Raw genomic sequence first — 18,097 nt, forward strand, 5'->3', positions numbered from 1 at the left:
CGGTTTACACCTCCAGTCTCTAGGGAACTGACCGCGTCTCCGATATTGGTGCCCCACAATCGCACAACGCGGGCGGGAACGCGTCCAGCTCTGTATTCCAAGCTCCACGAAGACAGTCCACCCAGCACACACAGCGAATTATGAACAGAACCAATGAAAGTGACGCCAGCACACCACACCGAACTAGCACACACACACATACGCACACACACATGCACAGTCTGAGAGACCGTGTGACTACGCCGGCCGTGAGACAGCGGGAATCAGCAGCGGGCCGCCCGCACAGCGGTAATGGCCACCGCGGGGCACAGGCGCGCGGCACAGCTCTCCATGGGAAGGGCCCAGTTCCCGTCACTGAGTATATGCTATCCAGTGATCCCGAAACCGACATACCCTCCACACCCCAGTTTGTTGATCTCCAAATCACACGGATGATGCGTCTTATGCGTCCTACTCCAGATCAGAGCCTGAACATTGGGTTCAGCACATGTCGATCACACACGGCGCCATGATTTCGAGCCTCCAGCCGGCCGCTACACTATTGTCATATCCCCGTGCCCGGTCGCCGTTCCGTACACTCCTGTCCTAATCGGCCGGCCGCTACAACACTGTCATATCCCCGTCCCGGTCCGCTACGATACTGTCAGCCCGGCGCCGCCGCTCCGTACCGTGCTGTCCCGACTGGCCACGGCGCACAGACACACGGGGTGCGACGAGCCAGAGAACTCACTGGCAACCAACTGGCCCCAGCCGCCTCCCAGCTACCGACTGGCCAGTGCTGGGCGGCCAATGGGACCGTCCGTGCCGGCCCAGTGCGTTGTACGGCCGCGCCCGGCGCTGCAGATGTAATGGGCTACGTCGTACTGCGTGCAGTGAGACAGGCCTGGCGGCCAAAGCACCCCACCGCGCGGTCGGCCACGTTAAAACACCGCGTCACGCCAGAACAGGGCGGCGCCACAGCTCACTGCACGACGTCACCAGTCAGGTCAGGTCACCGGCCCCGGCTCCGGAAACCACATGAAGCTGCTGAATCCCTCTACATGAAGCTGTTGTAGCTGTTGCCGCCCATCTGCGAGCTGTTGCCGTTGAAGCCGCCCATGCCGCCGCCCCCGCCGCCTCCGCCAAAGCCTGTCAGGGGGGGGGGGGGGGAGGAAGAGTTCAGATCTCAGAGTAAGGGGGCAGCGGGAGGTGACATAAAGGGCGACTTTATTCCAGTGGAGGCGTCAATCCTATAAAACATTATCCATCCTCAACTTGCTTTGCAGGCACGCGAATCGTGAATACACGTTAGCACTGACGCGACCACGCAGTGAATCACGAAAACAAACCACCCTGTCACAGCCACCGTGTCCCGGATCGTATGCCAGGCAAACAGGGCCCTAGGCCTGATGATCAGAACCTTTCAGGCCGGGACTAAGAGATCGAAATTTAACAAACATATGTTACTCGTTACTTACTATGCCAATGTTCGTTCAATTTTGGAATACGGTTGCGTGGTCTGGGCGGGAGCGGCCAAATCCCACACAGCGGGTTGATCGTGTGCAGCACAAGGTCTTGTTGTGGTTGAATAGCCACACATCCTCGCCATGTTCCTCTCTGTCCTATCCTTCTCTTCTGCATCATTTTGGTATTACATCACTGTCTGTCCGTAGAAACCAACACGACCTGCTCTTCCTGAGGAATATCCTGGCCGGTAAAATCCGTTCTTCTAACCTCCTTGGTAGATTTCCGCTCCATGTGCCGCCGCGATCAACCCGCTCACAGCGGCTCTTCGCCGAGCTTCCCTGGCGCGTACGGACCGTCGGGGATGGTTTTCTGCGCCGACTACCGAAGGCCATGAACGTGTTTTTAACTAGAAGTCCCGCTGATGTTTTTAGCGATAGTTTTTACACTTTTAGAGGACACGTTTTAAACTATGTGAAAGGGCTGGAAGCGGCGTGATCGCATCCGCTGTGCTTTTAGTGTTTCTTGTTTACTACAGGCCTTTAGGCTTTTTAGCTTTTTAGTTTTGTAGGTTTTTTAGGCTATTATTTATTTATTTACATCTCCTGTGTTTATAACTCTACGTGTTTTTATCTTCAGTGTGTGTGGGTGTGTGTGTGTTGTGTGTGTGTGTGGGTGTGTGCTGTTTTACTGTCCCTTTGACTTCGCCTTTTAAGTGGACTTATTGTCTGTTGGCGATTTTGAATATACAAATACAAATACAAATACAGCCCACAGGTGGCCACTGTGTTCCGAGAGCCGGGACGCTACGTCGGGCAGTTTGTGCGTGAACACCGGCGATAACTCAATCGGCCCATCATCCTGCTCCCAAGTTCTCTGGACTGCCAATACACTGACCACGGACGGCACGAAGGACGCTCCCCGCTGCCGCGGAGTTCTCACCTCCGAATCCGCCGCGCCCCGGGCCGTGGCCGCCGCCGAAACCGCCGCCGCCGCCGCCAGCGCCCATCCCTGGGCCGCCGCCGCCGCCCATCCCTGGGCCGCCACCGCCCATGCCGGGCCCGCCGCCTCCCATGCCGGGACCGCCGCCGCCCATGCCGGGGCCGCCGAAGCCGCCGCCGTAGCCGGCCATGTTGCCGTAGTTGCCGGCCGGCGTGCTGTTCAGGAACAGCTCGATGTAGCGGTGCGCCATGTGAGACTTGTCCTGTGACACAGATGAGCGGGGGGAGGGGTCTCAGAGCGCGTGGGAGAGGCCGGGGAGGGGAAGGGGTGCTCAGGGCATGAGGGAGACGCGGCCGGGAAGGAGAAGACGAATGACAGCAGAAGGTTGAGATCGCCTTGTTTCAGTTCGGGGGGAGCGCGAAAGGAATAGAAGGGACAGAAGGGAGAAGGGCATAGCGATGACAGGATATGTCAACAGTATAACTACATAATGCATTTTTGCAAGATTTCATTAAAACAAGGCGATGGTGCACTTGGCTCCACTAGGCACCAACACTAACATATTCACAATATTTAAGAAGCGCCAGCAGCCCAGTGCCGCTCAGCCGGCCGACAGCAGACGGTACCTTGGCCGGCCGGCACTGTACGGTACCTTGGCCATGGCCTTGACGGCCTCCTCGTGGCTGGAGAAGTCCACGTTGGCCTGTCCCGACGGACGGCCCAGGTCGTCGAACAACATGTGGACGTGGAACGGCACCAGCGGGCGGAAAAACTGGGCGGAGAACACAGACACACAGCGTCAGATAACGGGGAGCGGCACCAGCGGGCGGAAAAACTGGGCGGAAAACACAGACACACATCGTCAGATAACGGGGAGCGGCACCAGCGGGCGGAAAAACTGGGCGGAAAACACAGACACACATCGTCAGATAACGGGGAGCGGCACCAGCGGGCGGAAAAACTGGGCGGAAAACACAGACACACAGCGTCAGATAACGGGGAGCGGCACCAGCGGGCGGAAAAACAGCGGGAAAATACATACACAGCGTCAGATAACGGGGAGCGGCACCAGCGGGCGGAAAAACTCGGCGGAAAACACAGACACACATCGTCAGATAACGGGGAGCGGCACCAGCGGGCGGAAAAACTGGGCGGAAAACACAGACACACAGCGTCAGATAACGGGGAGCGGCACCAGCGGGCGGAAAAACTGAGCGGAGAACACAGACATACAGCGTCAGATAACGGGGAGCGGCACCAGCGGGCGGAAAAACTGGGCGGAGAACACAGACACACAGCGTCAGATAACGGGGAGCGGCACCAGCGGGCGGAAAAACTGAGCGGAGAACACAGACACACAGCGTCAGATAACGGAGAGCGGCACCAGCGCACAGTGGGGATTTTTCCGATCTACCACGTCTTTATTCGTAGAGGGCAAACCATAGGTAGAATTGTAGCCAGATTGTGCACAGATGCTGGCTGGTGTGTCCTGGTGAGAATTTTACCTGTAAATGTGCATAATCAACAAAGTATAGGGGGTTCAATTGGACCCCCGGCTCAGCCGTTTGGCCCCTGATCAAGCTAGAGCTTCGCGGAAAAATCAAGCGTGCTGCCTATGACGAAATGCGGCCGAATATATCCAATTTCAAAGTCCAAGGTCATAAGTTGACTTTCCAAGTCAGTTTAATGACCCAACTAAAGTTGGGAAATCGAGACCTCTTGAAACTTCGCAAAGTTAGGGTGTTACGGGGAATTTTGGGGAGCTGATCACGAATTTCATGTTAGTTTTGATCACAGACGATGTCTTTATGCATTTAGGCCAGGTCGGGTCAGGTCAGGTTAGATCAACCAGTAGGTGTACTGCCGGCCATCCATAGTAGGTGTCACCTACTACTGATAGCTTCGTAACATGGAACGAAGCCACCAGAACTACTTCGTAAATATTCAAATGTCTGCTAAATTCGAAATCAGCACCAAAAACTACCCTAGAAACAAGAACAACTCGAAAAAGTGAACCAAGGTCATCAAAAGGTCAATGACCTTGACTTGACCTTCACGTGACCTTGACACCCACCATAATGCATGGCACCAACATCATTTCACATATTTGAACGTTTAAAACCACAAAAAGACTGGAAACCGCGGATAATGTGAGCTGGCATACGCCGAATCGCGATTCCGGCCAAACATGGTCTCGAGAAATATGCCACAGGTCAAAGGTCAGTTGGGTCAGAGTCATGAAATTTTTAGGTTAGATGTAAAATTGATGATCTCGAGGGCACCGAAAGTTTCGGCGCGATCGGCCGCTTTTTGCGCGAGTAATTTGCGGAAAACCATGGGGTTTTATCCGACCCCTTCCCCCTCCCCCTCCCCACAAGTGCGATGGTTAATAAGGTTACGGTATGTATAATTTACGCTTGTCATCCTATTCCTAATGAATGTGTCTCAGAAAATATGCATCATATAAATCATGAAGAAAAATTATTCGCCAATGTCCGGAACATACCTATATCGTGCTGTTTGCCCTAGCGCTCCTAGAGTGGGGTGTTAAGATACTCTAATGTGAATATTCCGTGTTCAGGCAAGTTTCGGCAGCCAAACTAGGCGTTGTCTTGTGCAGGAGAAAGTGGCGAATTCGATAGGATATATTTCGGAGTGGAAAAGTGTGGAGAACGTTGTTGATTTCCTACATTTATTTAGAATACCATTCCTTCAATATGGTGTCTGTGAGGGTTTTTTGTAAAGGGCATTTTTGTGACCTTAGTAAGGTTGTGGCATTCTTTCTGTTTGCCATTCCATTCCTAATAAAGGTGCCTTTCAGAAGATATGCAACTTTAAGACCTCGCAAGATTAAAACCAACAGGACAGGACAATGAAATTGAGCGATACTTTCGGGCCTTGCTGAGCTCATTGAGTAATCACGCATGAGTGTGAACTTTGGGCGCATTTTTCCTAGTTTTGCTGTGGACATACAGATAAAACAATGCCATATATGAAAAATTCAGACATTTCTTAGCCCCACTGACAAAAAAATAAACAAAAATCCAAAATAGATTTTTTTGAATTAACCCTCGCATGTGTGCGGCGTTTTCCAGCTTCTAATGTGTAGGGGGGGGGGGTCGGTTGGACCCCCCCCCCCTTGCCGTTTGGCCCCTGATCGAGCTAGAGCTTCGCGGAAAAAACGAGCGTGTTGCCCGTGACGAGAGGAAGCCGATGATACCCAATTTTAGGGTCCTAGGTCATTGGTTGACCTTCCAGGTCAGGTCAATGACCCAAAGTCGGGAAAATCGGGACCTGTTAGAAAGTCGTAAAGTGCGGCTGCTAAGGGGTTTTTCGGGGTGCTGATCACGAATATCGTGTTAGTTTTGATCACAGATGATGTCTTGAAGCATTTAGACCAGGTCGGGTCAGGTCAGGTCAGGTCAACCAGTAGGCGTCGTGACGGGTATTCGTAGTACGTGCCAACCACCTCTGACAGCTTCGTAACATGTTACGAAGTCACCAAAACTACTTCGTAAATGTTCAAATGGTTGCTAAATTCGAATTCAGCTCCAAAAACTAGCCTAGAAACATGTAAAACTCGAAAAAGTGAACCGAGGTCACCCGAGGTCACCAAAGGTCAATGACCTGACCTGACCTTCAGGTGACCTTGACACCCACGGGAGTAACATCAAATCACATGTTTGAACGTTTGAAACCACGAAAAGCTTGCAAACGCGCGGCTAGTGCGAGCCGACATACGCGAAATCGCGATTCCGGCCAAACATGGTCTCGGAAAAGAGGTCACAGGTCAAAGGTCATTTGGGTCAGGGTCATGAAATTTTCAGGGTAGGTGTCAAATTGATCAATGCGAGGGTACTGAAAGTTTCGTCGCGATCGGCCGCTTTTTACGCGAGTTATTCGCGAAAAACCATGGGGGGGGGGTCCATCCGACCCCCCCCCCCCCCCTACACATGCGAGGGTTAAGAGGCGCTAGATCGGGAAAATCCCCACTGTGCAGCGGGTGGAAAAACTGGGCGGAGAACACAGAAACACGATAACGGGGAACGGCACCAGCGGACGGAAAAAACACAGACACACAGCGTCAGATAACGGGGAGCGGCACCTGCGGGCGGAAAAACTGAGCGGAAAACACAGACACACATCGTCAGATAACGGGGAGCGGCACCAGCGGGCGGAAAAACTGGGCGGAGAACACAGACAAACACAGCGTCAGATAAAGGGGAGCGGCACCAGCGGGCGGAAAAACTGGGCGGAGAACACAGACACACAGCGTCAGGTAACGGGGAGCGGCACCAGCGGGCGGAAAAACTGAGCGGAGAACACAGAAACACAGCGTCAGATAACGGAAAGCGGCACCAGCGGGCGGAAAAACTGAGCGGAAAACGCAGACACACAGCGTCAGATAACGGGGAGCGGCACCAGCGGGCGGAAAAACTGGGCGGAGAACACAGACACACTGCGTTAGGTAACGGGGAGCGGCACCAGCGGGCGGAAAAACTGAGCGGAAAACACAGACACACAGCGTCAGATAACGGGGAGCGGCACCAGCGGACGGAAAACTGAGCGGAAAACACAGACACACGATAACGGGGAGCGGCACCAGCGGGCGGAAAAACTGGGCGGAGAACACAGACACACTGCGTTAGGTAACGGGGAGCGGCACCAGCGGGCGGAAAAACTGAGCGGAAAACGCAGACACACAGCGTCAGGTAACGGGGAGCGGCACCAGCGGGCGGAAAAACTGAGCGGAAAACACAGACACACAGCGTCAGATAACGGGGAGCGGCACCAGCGGACGGAAAACTGAGCGGAAAACACAGACACACGATAACGGGGAGCGGCACCAGCGGGCGGAAAAACTGGGCGGAGAACACAGACACACTACGTTAGGTAACGGGGAGCGGCACCAGCGGGCGGAAAAACTGAGCGGAAAACACAGACACACAGCGTCAGGTAACGGGGAGCGGCACCAGCGGGCGGAAAAACTGAGCGGAGAACACAGAAACACAGCGTCAGATAACGGAAAGCGGCACCAGCGGGCGGAAAAACTGGGCGGAGAACACAGACACACTGCGTTAGGTAACGGGGAGCGGCACCAGCGGGCGGAAAAACTGGGCGGAAAAACACAGACAAACAGCGTCAGATAACGGGGAGCGGCACCAGCAGGCGGAAAAACTGAGCGGAGAACACAGACAAACAGCGTCAGATAACGGGGAGCGGCACCAGCGGGCGGAAAAACTGGGCGGAAAAACACAGACACACAGCGTCAGACGGACACTCGTGCGACAACGCAATACAATATCCAGCGCGGACCGCTGAACGGGGCGGCCAGGGAGGCGCTTCAAGACTTAACAGCACCAGTGGCCGATAGTAAAAGAGCGGATATACGACACCTTACAGCGCTGCAGTACCAACGTACCGTCAGTGAACTGCCAACACGGACGTCGTTAGAACGGCGACCGATAACGACCAATTTCCAACTAAAACCCGATACATTTCTACATTATCTATGAATATCACAATAAGTAGCACTGACCAGATAGCAGAAACGCTTGAAGTGGAAAAATCAGTACCGTAAAACCAGCCCATTCCACGGCTCCAAGGAGCGATGGTCTCCCCTCCCCCTTCCTAACGCTCGCTCACCTCGATAATGTCGGACTCTGTGCTTCTGTAGGGCAGGCCTCGCATGTGGACCGTGTGTCCGGAGAGAGACTTCCAGCCACCGCCGCCGCCGCCGCCGCCGCCGCCCATTCCCTTCATTCCGCCGCCGCCGCCACCCATTCCGCTGTTCATTCCGCCGCCCATTCCGCCACCCATTCCGCTGTTCATTCCTCCTCCCATTCCACCGCCCATTCCACCTCCCATCCCGCTATTCATTCCTCCACCCATTCCGCCGCCCATTCCGCTGTTCATTCCGCCGCCCATTCCGTTGCCGCCCCAGCCGCCGCCGCCGCCTCCGTCGTAGAAGTCGTCGTACTCCGACTGGAAGCCTGTCGAACAGGGATCGGTCAGTAGCGCAGAGCCGCGGCAGTATCCGGACTGAAACAGCCACTGCGCGGAACGGCCATTTCAGTTACTAGACGGCTCGTACCACATACATGGGGCATTCCACGATAGATCGACTAAAAAAACTTAAAATTTACACCCGCATATTTTATTTTTTGCTTAAAATTAGTCTAATGGGTTGTGATGGGCGGGGAACCCAGCTGTGGCAAGGATTTTTTTTCTTCGAACACCGGTTTCCGAGATATAGCCTCGGGCAGTTCCTGGAGGTCACGCTGCAACCCTATGTTTGGCGGCTTATAACTCAGAAACTATTGGTTTTCTATGGTAAAAACTTGACATGGTTCAACTCGCAATCAACCAACAAACGTTTTGGCTATCTCGGATTTTCGAATTTTGAAAATTTTGATCACGTGACATCTTGACCTTTTTCGAAGAGTGACCTTGATATTTTCCCAACTGAAAGTCGCAATTTTGTCTGATGACGATTAAAGCCTTATCAATTGTCATTCATATGCGATAATAAAAAAGTGGCTTTCGGCCTGCGTTGACCTCAGGTCAGGTCATTTTTATGACCTTCCAATTATTACGAGCGGGAGTGACAGCGAGATCTCGAGAACAAAGCAAGATAGCGACAAGCGGTAAACGGCACAGGGTACACATGGATAAGGTCTACAATTTTTACTCAGGTCATTTTCAGGTCAGGTCAAAGATGACGTCAAAGGGGTAAAAAGAAAGTCTAAATGGCGGCACTACATATATATGAAGTTTTTCTCGAATAACTTTCGAAGTATCCCAGCTAGGAACAAACTAATAGCACCATCGTGATCCTCTCGTCGATCCGCATCGAAACATGTGTATGTTGACCTCGAAAGGTCAAGGTCAAAAGTTGACCTTAGGTCACGTGACCTTAAGGTCATCATATATATCATTCGATGGGCCTTGACGAGCTGAACACAATGAGCCTATCCGCGCGGCTGTATCTCAAACCTGTAAGGAGTTATTAGCAAAAAACATTTGGTGACCTTTAATGACGTCACATGACCCAAGACTCAAGAGCAACGTCACAATTGACCAAGAGCAAAAAAGGTCTCAAGGTAGGCAAAGTTAGTCGCATATGGAGTCACTCATGGTATATTAGGCAATTCCGACACGTTTTAGTGTAAAAATAAGGGAGCTGATTTTTCCCCAATTGACTTATAATGGGGTGGTCAAGAAATTGACCTGACCTCAGGTCATCGGTATCGAAATTCAAAACGAACTGGCGCTAGGCGAAAGCAAACGGATTGGTGCCTATTCTACGTCTCTTTCTTTATTAGATCAAAAGGTGCAGCCAAAACTATTTTGACTTCCTTTTACCCCTGTGACGTCATCTTTGACCTGACCTGAAAATGACCTCAGTAAAAATTGTAGACCTTATCCGTGTGAATCCTGTATCGTTTACCACTTGTCGCTATCTTGCTTTAGTCTCGAGATCTCGCTGTCGCTCCCGCTCGTAATAATGGACAGGTCATAAAAATGACCTGATCTCAGGTCAATGCAGGCCGAAAGCCACTTCTTTATTGTCGCATATGAATGACAATTGATAAGGCTTTAATCGTCATCAGACAAAATTGCGACTTTCAGTTGGGAAAATATCAAGGTCACTCTTCGAAAAAAAGATCAAGATGTCACGTAATCAAAATTTTCAAAAATCGAAAATCCGAGATGGCCAAAACGTTTGCTGGTTGATTGCAAGTTGAACCATATAAAGTTTTTACCATTGAAAACCAATAGTTTCTGAGTTATAAGCCGCCAAACATAGGGTTGCAGCGTGACCTCCAGGAATTGCCTGAGGCTATATCTCGGAAACCGGTGTTCGAAGAAAAAAAAAATCCTTGGCTCAGCTGGCTTCCCCGCCCATAACAACCCATTTTACCAATTTTAAGCAAAAAAAATAAAATATGAGGGTGTACGGCTTTGGTCGATCTATCGTGGAATGCCCCACATGTCCCTGCAGCGTGAGCCATCCGCCATCCCGCCCGTGATCCCATCGGCGCTGCTGTCAGCCAGTCGCTAACCCCAGACCCCGGCTGTGAGTGCCGGACAGTCCAGTGATCACCCCTGTCTAGTGCCCACCCCTGTCCAGTGCCCACCTCCCCGTCCCCTGTCCCGGTTAGCAGTGGCGGACAGTCCGTCCAGTGCCCACCTCCCTGTCCCGGTTAGTAGTCACTGGAGGACAGCCCAGTGCCCACCTCCCTGTCCCCTGTCCCGGTTAGCAGTGGCGGACAGTCCAGTGCCCACCTCCCTGTCCCCTGTCCCGGTTAGCAGCGGCGGACAGTCCAGTGCCCACCTCCCTGTCCCCTGTCCCGGTTAGCAGCGGCGGACAGCCCAGTGCCCACCTCCCTGTCCCCTGTCCCGGTTAGCAGTCACTGGCGGACAGTCCCGGCCACTCACCCCTGCGCCCGCCGCGGCCGGCCGGCGGGCCGCCGAAGCGCGCGCCCGGGCCGCCGGCCAGTCCGGCGCCCCCGGCGGCGCCCCAGCCGGTGCCCGCGGGGCCCGGACCGCCGCCGCCGCGGTCGCCGCGGTCGTAGGGCGTGGGCCGCGCCAGCATCAGCGGCCGCACCTTGCCCGAGCCCTGGGCCGAGCGCACCTCGCTCAGACTGCTGCGGAATATCTCAATGTACCTGCGGGGGAGCGGCCGGCGGTCAGCGGTTAGCGGCGGCCTGGCGGGCGGAGTGGGCGGGTGTCGGGCGGACGGAGTGGGCGGGTGTCGGGCGGACCCAGTCGCTGGGGTTCAGGGGCGCATCAACAGAGGGGTCACTATGCGCTAACGGCTGAGAGTGGAGAAACATAAGGGAAGGACGAGTAAGAAGAACACAACGATGAAAGAAAAGTGCCAACCGCGGAGCTATTTGAGAGGAAAAGAAAAGAGGAACAGAAAATGAGTGAAGGAGAAGAAAATCCGATAAACAATTTAGGTAGCGGCAATTTCAAGAGCCCCAAGACACTTCAGGCCTGGACCGAGGACGCGGGAACAGGAGGTGTTTAGGGCTTCGGAGGGCAAAACGAAACCAGAACGAGACAACTTTAAAATCAAACTACGCCAGCCAGAACAGAACAACCATACGACCTGCTGAGGAATGCTGAGACGCGGAGGAAGGAAGTCCAACGACGGTGGGCACACCAGGCGAACATTAGCACAGCAAGTGTTGCCTTCAATAAAGGTAAGAATTAACACCACTTAACACAAGCCCTCGGTGCTTCGTTTCTGCCAATGAGACTGGCACTGCCAAAACACACAAGAAGGTAACAGTTATGTTAGTTCTATAGAACCTAGAACACAGACGAGGACGCAAAACCGCCACAAATCAGCATCAGAACTCACTATATCAGTGGTGCAGTACCCCGGACACCGATGACAGAGTGACCTCCGTATCTCCTCCCGCACGACTGACCTTCGGTGAACCAGCAATTTCCTCCCGATGGCCTCAGGTGACCTCCCGATGACCTCAGGTGACCTCCCAATAACCCTCGGTGAGCTCCCAGTAGACTGACCTCAGGTGACCTCCCGATGACTCCAGGTGACCTCCCGTTACATTGACCTCGGGTGACCTGATGACCTCAGATGGCCTCCCGTTACACTGACCTCGGATGACCTCCCGATGACCTGAGGTGAGCTCCCAGGATGGGCTGACCTCAGGTGACCGCCCGATGTCCTCCAAGTCCTCCGGAAGTCAGCTCATGCGACCTCGGTGACTTCAGCAGTCCAGACACCCTCCCGCTCCCCGCCACCGCGCGCTCCCGCCCCCCGCCACCGCACCCTCCCACTCCGCCAACACCCCTCACCAGTCCAGTCCCGACCCTACCCTGGCCAATACCCGTCTCTACCCTCCATCACCGCACCGACTGCCCTGACCTTACCCCTGCTGCACCCACCATTCGGCCATACCCCGCTACTACCTCTCCCCTCCCACTACCCCAACACTACCCCGCACTCTGCCCCCGGCCCCCACACCCTCTGCCCCGGCCCCCGGCCCCGCAGCAGGGCGCCCCACCTGTGGCCGATTTTCTCCTTATTTTTGGCCATGGCCCGCTCGGCGACCTCTCTGTTCACAAACTGGACATAGGCCTCGCCCGAGGAGCGTCCCTGACCGTCCAGGGGGATGGTAATGCCATTGGGGACCACCTCCAGCCCTGCGGAACCCGGCGGGCGCGTCACCAGGGGGCGCCGGGCGTCTCAGGGGACCGGCCGGGGCACCGGGCGTCTCAGGGGTACCGCGGGGTCTCAGAGGGGTCTCAGGGGTACCGCGGGGTCTCAGAGGGGTCTCTGGGGTACCGCGGGGTCCCAGGGGACCACCGGGATGGGGCCCACGCAGTCGGGGGGGGGGGTGGACGGTCCGCCGCGTTAGAGGGACAACACACGGTCACAGGTATGAGGTCAGAGAGACACGGCAGCTCGGCACACAGCCGCACACATCGCCAAGACACAAGCCAGCGCGCTGGTCAACGACACACGCCAGGCCTATGGCCCCAGCATCGTCAACAATACTGTGATGAATAATCATATCATATGACACACAGTTCCTAAGCAAAACTTAGCCTCCTTTAAGTTACAAAAAGCAGCGCACACAAGGTTTCCCTGTGAGCCGCCTCCCGCCCGTCCCCCGGCCGGCGGCCATCCTATCCTGACGGTCCCGTCCCTCCGCCGGCCGCCCCGTCCCTCCGCCGGCCGCCCGGTCCCCCGGCCGGCGGCTATCCTATCCTGACGGCCCCGTCCGCCGGCCGGCGTCCACTGACCGGAGAAGAAGTTGGCGATCTCCTCCTTGCTGCAGCTGTAGGGCAGGCCGCGCAGGCGCAGGCAGCCCTCGTCGAGCGGCGAGCCGGCGGCGGCCGCCACCCCGGAGCGCTTCATCACCCACTCCATTTCGGAGCGTTTGGAGCGGAACACTGCGCCGGAGCCGGACCGGGGGGAGGGGGGTCAGAGCCCGCCGCGCACCGCCCGGCGCCGCCGGCAGCCGCGAGCCGCTCAGAGAGAAGATTATCCGTCCGTCAGGCGGGAGAGGCGGCGGCGGCGGCGCGGCGACCATCGCAGCGCGCCGCCGCCGCCGCGCCTCGACCGGGTCCGGCGTGAGAGAGTCTAATCACAGCTGGCCGAGTGGGAGTCTAATCACAGCTGACCGGGGTGAGAGAGTCTAATCACAGCTGACCGGGGTGAGAGAGTCTAATCACACTGACCGGGGTGAGAGAGTCTAATCACAGCTGACCGGGGTGAGAGAGTCTAATCACAGCTGACCGGGGTGAGAGAGTCTAATCACAGCTGACCGAGTGGGAGTCTAATCACAGCTGACCGAGTGGGAGTCTAATCACAGCTGACCGGGATGAGAGAGTCTAATCACAGCTGACCGAGTGAGAGTCTAATCACAGCTGACCGGGGTGAGAGAGTCTAATCACAGCTGACCGGGGTGAGAGAGTCTAATCACAGCTGACCGGGGAGGAAGAGTCTAATCACAGCTGACCGAGTGGGATGAGAGAGTCTACATAATCACAGCTGACCGGGGTGAGAGAGTCTAATCACAGCTGACCGAGAGAGAGTCTAATCACAGCTGACCGAGTGGGAGTCTAATCACAGCTGACTGGGGTTCGACCGGATCCGGGGGAAAACACCCCATTCACAGCTCACAGAACACCCCATCGATTATACACAGAACACCCTATCCACAGCTCACAGAACACCCCGTCCGGCGTCCGCAGCTCACAGAACACCCATCGATAACTCACAGAACACCTCATCCACAGCTCACAGAACACCCTGTCGATAACTCACAGAACGTCCCATCCACAACTCACATAACACCCATTGATAACTCACAGAACACCCCATCCACAGCTCACAATATACACCCCATCGACTGCTCACAGAACACCCATCGATTATACACATAACACCCCATCGATAACTCACAAAACGCCCTATCCACAGCTCACAGAACACCCATCGATTATACACTTAACACCCATCGATAACTCACAGAACGCCCTATCCATAGCTCACAGAACACCCATCGATTATACACTTAACACCCATCGATAACTCACAGAACGCCCTATCCATAGCTCACAGAACACCCCATCCAAAGCTCACAGTATACAGTATACACCCCATCGACTGCTCACAGCAGGCTCAGCGCCGCCAGCTCACCCTCCACGTAGCGGTGTCCCATGGTGCAGTTGTGTTTCTTTTTGGCCGCCTCGAAGTCTGCCTCGGAGCAGAGCTCGACGTAGGCCTCGCCGCTGGGTCGTCCCTCGCGTGACAGCGTCAGGAACACACCCGCCTTGCCGCCCTTCACGTTCACCCCATCTGCGCCGCGCCGGGAACAGCGGTCAGTCAGTATCAGACAGAGGGACGGGGAGGGCGGTCAGTGTCAGTCAGGGGGACGGGGAGGGCGATCAGTGTCAGTCAGGGGGATGACGGTCAGTGTCAGTCAGGGGGACGGTGGTCAGTGTCAGTCAGGGGGACGGCGGTCAGTGTCAGTCAGGGGGACGGCGGTCAGTGTCAGTCAGGGGGACGGAGGTCAGCGTCAGTCAGGGGGACGGCGGTCAGTGTCAGACAGGGGGATGGGGGAGGGCGGTCAGTGTCAGACAGGGGGACGGGGACGGCGGTCAGTGTCAGTCAGGGGGACGGCGGTCAGTGTCAGTCAGGGGGACGGCGGTCAGTGTCAGTCAGGGGGACGGTGCTCAGTGTCAGTCAGGGGGACGGAAGACGGGGCTCAGTGTCAGATAGAGGGGACGGAGGAGGGCGGCCAGTGTCAGTCAGGGGGATGGCGGTCAGTGTCAGTCAGGGGGACGGGGAGGGTGGTCAGACAGAGGGGACGGAGGTCAGTGTCAGTCAGGGGGACGGCGGTCGGTGTCAGTCAGGGGGACGGCGGTCGGTGTCAGTCAGAGGGACAGCGGTCAGTGTCAGTCAGGGGGACGGGGACGGCGGTAAGTGTCAGTCAGGGGGAGGGCGGTCAGTGTCAGTCAGGGGGACGGGGAGGGCGGTCAGACAGAGGGGACGGAGGTCAGTGTCAGTCAGGGGGACGACGGTCGGTGTCAGTCAGGGGGACGGCGGTCGGTGTCAGTCAGAGGGACAGCGGTCAGTGTCAGTCAGGGGGACGGGGACGGCGGTAAGTGTCAGTCAGGGGGAGGGCGGTCAGTGTCAGGCAGAGGGGACGGGGAGGGCGGTCAGTGTCAGTCAGGGGGACGGAGGTCAGTGTCAGTCAGGGGGACGGTGCTCAGTGTCAGTCAGGGGGACGGCGGTGTCAGTCAGGGGGACGGCGGTGTCAGTCAGGGGAAGGGCGGTCAGTGTCAGTCAGGGGGACGGAGAATGGCGGCCAGCCAGGGCTCGGGCCAGTCTTTTTCTGTTCATTTGAAAAAGTCAGACGGATGCAGCGTGTGGGCTCTGTCGATTAGGGCGGAGGACGTGGGGGGGGGGGGGGGGGGCTCCCCAGTACGTGTGTCCGATTTGTGGCGCGCTGTGTCATTGTCGTACCTCCGAAGAAATGGATGATGTCCTCCTCAGTGGCTGCCCAGGGCAGGCCGCGCAGTCGGATCACGTGTCCCTCGTCATTGCTGTCGCCCGACATTCTGGGAAGGGACAGACACGTGACAGCAACCCGGTGACGGGTGAGACAGACATGTGACAGCCCGGTAATGGCATTTTTGCTGGCAAAAGCTAGCTTGTCATTTGCTGGTTTAAACCGCGCCCCAGTGGCAGTCTCAGCCAACTTCTGTGGGGGGGGGGCATATGTTACCACCATTACCACCCACCTCTAACTCAAAAACTAAGAGGGCTAGAAAGACGCGGTAAAAAGCAGTTGATAGCACTCAATGCGTATGATTGAAAGTATTTCAGTCATTTTTCATCTTAGAGCAATATTGGGATCACCAGAGCTCAGCAAAGGTCAAAATTTGCCAATTGTCATTAAATTTTTCAGAAAACATGCTGTTATCCCAGCAACCATGGATTAGGTATTCCTGGATTGGACACTCCGCCGATTTTCCGACCACCCGGCGGCGGCGGCGGATTTCCCGACGGCGAGGGCGCTGGCGCCATTTTAGCATTGCGGGCTATGGGCGGTGCGTGTCTTTTTGTATACTTTTGTCGTTTATTACTTACCTGTAACCGATTTTGATGAAAATTTTTGTGAACCTGGTAGAACAGGAATTGAGGAATGTCATGAAAATATTCTTTTCCCAGTTTTGATTTAAGAAGTTGCTTAAATTCTGCTGACAAGTGAGGGTTCGTAATTACAGCCGTAGAGCCAAAGTTAGAATAAAGTGAAGTTTTATGCGATAACATGAAAATAAGTTGATATTTGTATTAAATCATCAATAGGAACTTGTTTGACTGCCGAGGAACGATGATATTTGATGACAAATTGCATCGGCAAGTCAAGAATACCGGCTCAATTTATGGGCATCAGGTAATGATTCCGTATGTGATAGTGACTAAATGGAGCCATGAATATGATAAAAAAGGACTAAAAATTATGTTTAAAGAGTCTGAAATCGTTTCTTATGAGCTAAAGCTCGCTAATTTCGCCCTCCATTACCGCGTTTTTAGCACGCACGCCAATGCGGCGGCGGCCGGCGCACTCGCAGCCGATGTTTCGGCGCTCCGCCACTAGGGCGGCCGCTTGGTCGCCGGCGCTAGTGTTGGGGAATAGGGAGTGTCCTATCCAGGAATACTTCATCCATGCAGCAACTATGATAGCTAGAAAAAGGCATGGAAAAGCAAAAGATAGCTTTTGATTTTTGAACTCTTCTTTTGATAAGGCCATCATCAAAATTGACCTCAGGTCAATGGTTGAGCCTGCAGAGGGCAAAAACTCCAAAAATAGCTGGTGCAAATCATGCAGAAATTTCAGCGTGAAATCGCTTGTACTGAATTCTAGAGCAAGTGGGTCTAACTGGCGTTCGGCATAATGCCCAGATGTTTTCCAGTCTGGTCTGAAAAGAAACTGAAACGCCATGATGCTTGGCAGGAATTGCCTAGGCTCGTAACATAAATTTATTGTCAATGTTGGTTAGAGACCGGCTTTTATTAATTGATGCCAGTTTAAACTGGCTAAAATCAATAAAAGCCATTGCCTGGCATTAATTCAATTTTGATTTTGATTTCAGCCGGCGACTCAGCCCAAGTCCCAATGGTTTCATATTGGCATTTAAATTGCACTGAAATACGAATGTAATTGTTACCAACACGAACTGATTTAATTAGGTTAAAGACAACTTACCTCACAAAATTCTATAGATTTCGAGAAGGGTAAATCTAAACACCCTAAACCCCCTTCGTGACCACTCGTGCCCCACACAAAAGGCACAAAAGCGCACAAAGCAAGGCCAAAGCGGCGAGTAGCTGCGCCATTGTCAGCACATGTTTTTTAATTACACTAAGAAATGACAAATAATGCAAGGATTTAAAGGGACCCTCCCACCTTCAAAAAAAGATAATATATTGGCATGAAAGTGATGTCGCTCGGTTCAGAACGAGTGAAAACGATTATCTACCAAATTTCATCGAAAAATATTCATCGGTTTTAAAGATGTTATACTTTTTTCTAATTTCTTTTGTTTACTCTTTGGGATCCCCGCTGTTCCTACGACTTTGTTTGAAAGTGCGGCTTTGTTGCGCGCAAAGCAGCATAGGCATATACCCAGCGGTGTAACTTTCTATACTATGGGG

General features: G+C 54.4%; 1 protein-coding gene and 2 long non-coding RNA genes across 3 annotated transcripts; all 3 read right to left on the reverse strand.

Moving 5' to 3' along the window:
* Nucleotides 1–74: 74 nt before the first annotated feature.
* LOC122391945 lies at nucleotides 75–2,474 on the reverse strand. Its single transcript, XR_006258429.1, has 2 exons — nucleotides 2,386–2,474; nucleotides 75–1,128 (listed from the first exon to the last, which is right to left on the reverse strand). It is a non-coding gene; the product is annotated as an uncharacterized LOC122391945 (long non-coding RNA).
* Nucleotides 1,759–17,720, reverse strand: LOC122391929 (heterogeneous nuclear ribonucleoprotein F-like). Its single transcript, XM_043386270.1, has 10 exons — nucleotides 17,649–17,720; nucleotides 15,902–15,996; nucleotides 14,573–14,731; nucleotides 13,171–13,320; nucleotides 12,429–12,567; nucleotides 10,828–11,057; nucleotides 8,032–8,378; nucleotides 3,038–3,157; nucleotides 2,461–2,647; nucleotides 1,759–1,784 (listed from the first exon to the last, which is right to left on the reverse strand). Exons 2-10 carry the CDS (start codon nucleotides 15,993–15,995, stop codon nucleotides 1,759–1,761), a joined length of 1,452 nt encoding a protein of 483 aa, XP_043242205.1. The 5' UTR covers nucleotide 15,996; nucleotides 17,649–17,720.
* Nucleotides 11,335–12,101, reverse strand: LOC122391946. Its single transcript, XR_006258430.1, has 2 exons — nucleotides 12,030–12,101; nucleotides 11,335–11,938 (listed from the first exon to the last, which is right to left on the reverse strand). It is a non-coding gene; the product is annotated as an uncharacterized LOC122391946 (long non-coding RNA).
* Nucleotides 17,721–18,097: the final 377 nt, after the last annotated feature.

This window comes from Amphibalanus amphitrite, unplaced genomic scaffold (genome assembly GCF_019059575.1).
Source record: "Amphibalanus amphitrite isolate SeventyFive unplaced genomic scaffold, NRLGWU_Aamphi_draft 000462F_arrow, whole genome shotgun sequence".
Taxonomy (NCBI): domain Eukaryota; kingdom Metazoa; phylum Arthropoda; class Thecostraca; order Balanomorpha; family Balanidae; genus Amphibalanus; species Amphibalanus amphitrite.

What these genes read in the sequence shown, in the direction of transcription:
- LOC122391929 (XM_043386270.1), bottom strand. Translation starts at nt 15,995, where the DNA reads ATGTCGGGCGACAGCAATGACGAGGGACACGTGATCCGACTGCGCGGC. An exon ending in GATCGCCAACTTCTTCTCCG is followed by an intron (nt 12,568 to 13,170) that starts GTCAGTGGACGC and finishes CGGGTTCCGCAG; the next exon opens with GGCTGGAGGTGGTCCCCAAT. An exon ending in AGGGATGGGCGGCGGCGGCG is followed by an intron (nt 1,785 to 2,460) that starts GCCCAGGGATGG and finishes CGTACGCGCCAG; the next exon opens with GGAAGCTCGGCGAAGAGCCG.